This window comes from Geotrypetes seraphini, chromosome 3 (assembly GCF_902459505.1).
Source record: "Geotrypetes seraphini chromosome 3, aGeoSer1.1, whole genome shotgun sequence".
NCBI classification, from domain to species: domain Eukaryota; kingdom Metazoa; phylum Chordata; class Amphibia; order Gymnophiona; family Dermophiidae; genus Geotrypetes; species Geotrypetes seraphini.
Genome location: NC_047086.1, coordinates 58,530,529 through 58,535,228, shown reverse-complemented (window position 1 = coordinate 58,535,228; position 4,700 = coordinate 58,530,529). Strand labels below are relative to the sequence as shown.

Here is a 4,700-nt window from a genome sequence, read left to right as displayed (position 1 = left end):
TTAGCAAATGCTAGGGTCTACCTTGAAGGTTAGCGCCCAAGAAAAAGTTCTGGGTATCATTGTAAAGAATACGATGAAACCTTCCACCCAATGTGCTATGGTGGCCAATAAAGTAAACAAGATGCTAGAAATAATTAAAAAAGGGATGGTTAAGAAGACTAAGAATGTTTTAATGCTTCTGTATCCCTTTATGGGCAACCTCACCTGGAGTACTGTGTTCAGATATGGTCACCTTATCTCAAAAAAGATATAGAGGATTAGAAAAGCTTCAAAGAAGAGCAACCAAGATGATTATTGTCCTCTGGAAACTGCGTATTATTATATCATTTAAAATCCGGGTTCAATCTTCAATCCTTCCAATATTGGATTATTGTAATGTTATTTATCTGGGATCGTATAAAATAACTACTAGCTGATCAAAAATCATACAAAATACAGCTGTTCGCTTGATTTTTAATCTGAAAAAACACGATCATATCAGTGTATATTATCAAAAGCTTCACTGGCTACCGTTTGAGGCTAGAATGTTATTTAAATTTGGATGCATGTGTTTTAAAGTTTTATTTGGCTTAGCACTGGCTAACCTTTTTTCTCATTTTAGTTTTTTTATTTCTAAGAAAAATATTCATAGATCTGGTTGGTTTTATTTTCCTTCAGCAAATGCATGTCGTTACAAAAATTTTCAGATAGGACCTTAGCATTCCAAGCAGGATTAATGAATTCATGTTTGAATCTTCTTGTTTCTCCATTTTTTACTTATTATCAATTTTGAAAAGATTTTAAAACCCACTTATTTAAACAATATAATATACGTTATTGATTTTCATATTATCATGTAGTTATAATGTACTTTTAGGGCTCCTTTTATCAAGCCGCGCTAGCGGGGTTAGCGCGAGTGACTTTTCATCACATGCTAACCCCTGCACTGGCTAATAACTACCGCCTGCTCAAGAGGAGGCGGTAGCAGCTAGCACGGCCAGCAGTTTAATGCATGTTATTACGAGCGTTAAACCGCTAGCGCGGTTTGATAAAAGGAGCCCTTAATCTTTTTACTTATACTTATTTTAATTTATATTGTGTTTTCCTTATTCATTAGTTTTAATGCTTGTATTAGTTACTTAAATTTTTATTATGTATGATATTATTATATTGTATGCTAAGTACCTATTGTGTAAACCACTATGAACTGCTGGTTAGGCGGTATATAAAAATAAATTATTATTATTGTTATTATTATTATTAAGTGGATGAAACTCCTCTCATATGAGGAAAGACTATTCTTATGTTCTTATCACATTGGAATTTGTTGCCATAAAATGTAGTGAAAACAGTTAGCTTAGCAGGGTTTAAAACATATTGTTCTTTCTGCCGGGCCTCTTCAGGAAGATGGCTAAGTGCACCAAGAAGGTTGGGGTTGTTGGTAAATATGGCTCCCGTTATGGTGCTTCCCTAAGGAAAATGGTAGAGAAAATTGAAATCAGCCAGCATACAAAGTATACATGCTTCTTCTATGGAAAGACAAAGATGAAGAGAAAAGCTGTGGGGATTTGGCACTGTGGCTCTTTTTTTTAAAAAACATCTTTATTGATTTTTAATTTAAAACAGTGTCATACAAATAAAAGAACAGTAGGTATTACATACATTACACTAATATCTGTACAGGTAACATATATATCATTCAAGATTTTCAGTTTCCCTATATATAATAGTAACATAATATAACATCCTATATAATAAAACCCTAACTGCGCATGTGCACTCTTAACTGCGTGCTTCCATGATCCGTAGGTCTGAGGCCGCAGGAGTGCGCATGCGCGCCTAGCTGTGACTGGCCGGCAGAGAATCTGTACGCAGGCCTCCCTGCTCTTCAGTGGCAGACCAAACAGGACCCGATCAGAGACCAGGAAAAATTATACCACACTCGCAGAACCCAAGGTAATGTTCTGACCGAAGTTATTTTTAAGTTCTAAGCCGCTGTGGCGGCTCCTCTCACGAGCCGCACCTGCGTCGGAGAAGGCTTCCGACGCAGGCAGGGATCATGAGAGAAGCCGCTGACGTGGCTTAGAACTTAAAAATAACTTCAGCCAGAACTAAGGGAGTCAAGGCCCCAGTTGTAAACGTCGGCAACAGAACATTGGGCATTGCTTGCGATCCCGGCCGCTCACACCCACTAGCCTGCAAAACAGCTTCCCACGAGGAAATAAGAAAACGGCCCCACACTCACAGATCCCAAGGTGGCAAGGAGACCACGATCACTGTAAGCGAGAGTTCGGGGCATTAGCGAGCAGGGTTGCCATGGAAACCCAGCCGGCATAACAAAAATTATGCAGTCGCAAGGGTCAGTGAAAGGGGATCAGGAGCGACATGCACAGCAGGGGCTTAGAGGGCAAGAGAGCTGCAGTTGGAGAGACTGAGGAAGGAAATGTTCAGAACTGAGACTGAGGAAGGACTAAAAAAAAAAAAGGAAAAGACACCTACAGGGAAACACAGGATCAGGAGCAGGGAGAAAAAGCGAGGCAGTAATGTTACAGCTGGAGAGTGCAGAGTGAGGAAGAAAGCAGAGACAGCACTACACAGGCAAATGGAGGGGGAGAGAGACAGAAAGAAAAAGACAGATAGACATATATTCTAGCACCCGATAATGTAACGGGCTTAACGACTAGTAATATATAGTATAATTGAAGAATAAAGTTACCCAAATGTCATCATCAATATTTATTCCCTCCCCCTCCAACCCCCCACTCCCCATGGATGTGTTAAGGTAACTGAACAAAAGGAAAGATAAGATAAATACATTATTATAATTTCACAAATTTAGTCAATGGGCTCCAAATTTTATTAAATACACCACTAAGTTCCCTACATTCTGCATTAATTCTTTCATATCTGTACGTAATGCATACGTTCACCCACCAAAAAGTTTAACTTATTCTATCATGGTTCTTCCAGTTACTGTGGCTCTTATATGAAGACAGTTGCTGGTGGTGCCTGGACATACAACACCACCTCAGCTGTCACAGTGAAATCAGCCATTAGAAAACTCAAGGAACTGAAAGACCAGTAAAAGATTCAACTTGCCATCACTTTATTGGACTATACTTAATAAAATGTTATCATATGACAAAAAAAAAAACATGTTTTGATAATTTCCTTAAAAAAAAGTCCATAAGCCATAATTAAGATTGGTTTTCAACTGTTACTGTATATTTCTGGGAAAAGCAGCATAAAATCTGTTTTACTTTTTGGGCTATTACCAGGTACTTGTGACCAGTATCAGCCACTGTTGGAAACAGGACCTTGGGCACGATGGACCTCTGGTTTGTCCCAGTATGGCACGCTTATATTATATGTTCTTAGAAGTTCAAATGCAGTTATAGTTATTGTGTCTACTGAAAATACATTTGGCAGGTAGAATATATTTTGCCATGTTCTTGTATCACTTGCAATTGCAGTAGCAGAGAGAACAGATGTATTTGTATAGCCTTTTGGATATCCAGGGAACGAGACAGAGATGTACTCTTTAGGCTCTCTTGGTCTCACTGGTGATCTTATTTATATGTTTATAAAAGTTCTATAACTGTTTTCTTGTGCCAGTTAATCATTCAAAGTAATTTAGCTGAGGTAGTCTAAGAGGTTATTAGGAAAGAAAAGATATAATGTGTAAGTAAAGGCAGATTCAAATTAAGGCCACCTGTTTTGGGGATTCTAATTTCAAATCCATGTAAAAAAAAAAAAAAAAAAAAATCTCTCAAGAACTAATTCTAGTGGAGAATTTTCAGCTGCTTTAATGTCTCCTTATACTCTCAATTTTCTTTTAAAATTATTTCTTGATTTTCCAAACGTCAATAATGTAAAACACAAGTATATAACATATAATAAGTCAGTAAAAGCACATTCATTTTACAAATATTCATGACCAACTATTTTATCCCACCCACCCAATGATTAATCAATAAAACAAAAAAACATAAATTTTCCCAATACCTTTCCCTATTCAGATTAATAATATCCACCCACCCCAGGTGTGAATACTCAAAAGACAAAATTAGAACAGAAATAAAAATAGCCCCCACCCCCACCCTTCCCTGGATGTGTGCAAAATAAACAAAAATTGACTCATAATCAAAGGCCTACTACAGTGAAGTAATATAAGATGTCAACGGGCCCCAAACCAGTTTAAATAAATTACTGTGCCCCAAATTATCGGCATTCATTTTTTCATACCTATAGCTGGAGCACAATTAAAATAATTTTTTCAGTCTTTCTCTCAAATATCTCACTTCATCATTCTGCCTCTTTGTTTTAATTTAAGCCAGCCAAAACTTTCAGTTTTTATATCCTATCAAATGAACAAGTGAAATGGTGTCCAGATTACAAAGCAGTGCTCAGACACACCGATTTCAGTTCTCAGCTTTAAAATAATTTCTGCTGACAATTTATTTTGGCTTCTGGCCAAAATGCTCATTACAGAGAATGTTTCTTTCAAATCCTTCCTTTAAAATGATTGCCAATGAGGTCCTTTCACAGTCTCATCACTTCAATCACTCTCACATTAATAATATTAAAATAAAATGAATTTCAACTTTCTCTGTCTCTCAATTGAATTTTGTTTCAGTTAACACTTTTCACTTTCTCCCTCTCTCTTATATCATAGATTAACCTGGTCACACAAGTAATATCACATTTTGTACTCGTATGTG

The 4,700-nt window shown here is 36.9% G+C and overlaps 1 protein-coding gene across 1 annotated transcript; it reads left to right on the top strand.

Annotated features, from left to right (window-relative positions):
- Positions 1-1,386: 1,386 nt before the first annotated feature.
- LOC117358266 (60S ribosomal protein L37a-like) lies at positions 1,387-3,133 on the top strand. Its single transcript, XM_033939979.1, has 2 exons — positions 1,387-1,552; positions 2,952-3,133. The coding sequence occupies exons 1-2, from the start codon at positions 1,387-1,389 to the stop codon at positions 3,062-3,064; spliced, it is 279 nt and encodes a 92-aa protein (XP_033795870.1). The 3' UTR covers positions 3,065-3,133.
- Positions 3,134-4,700: the final 1,567 nt, after the last annotated feature.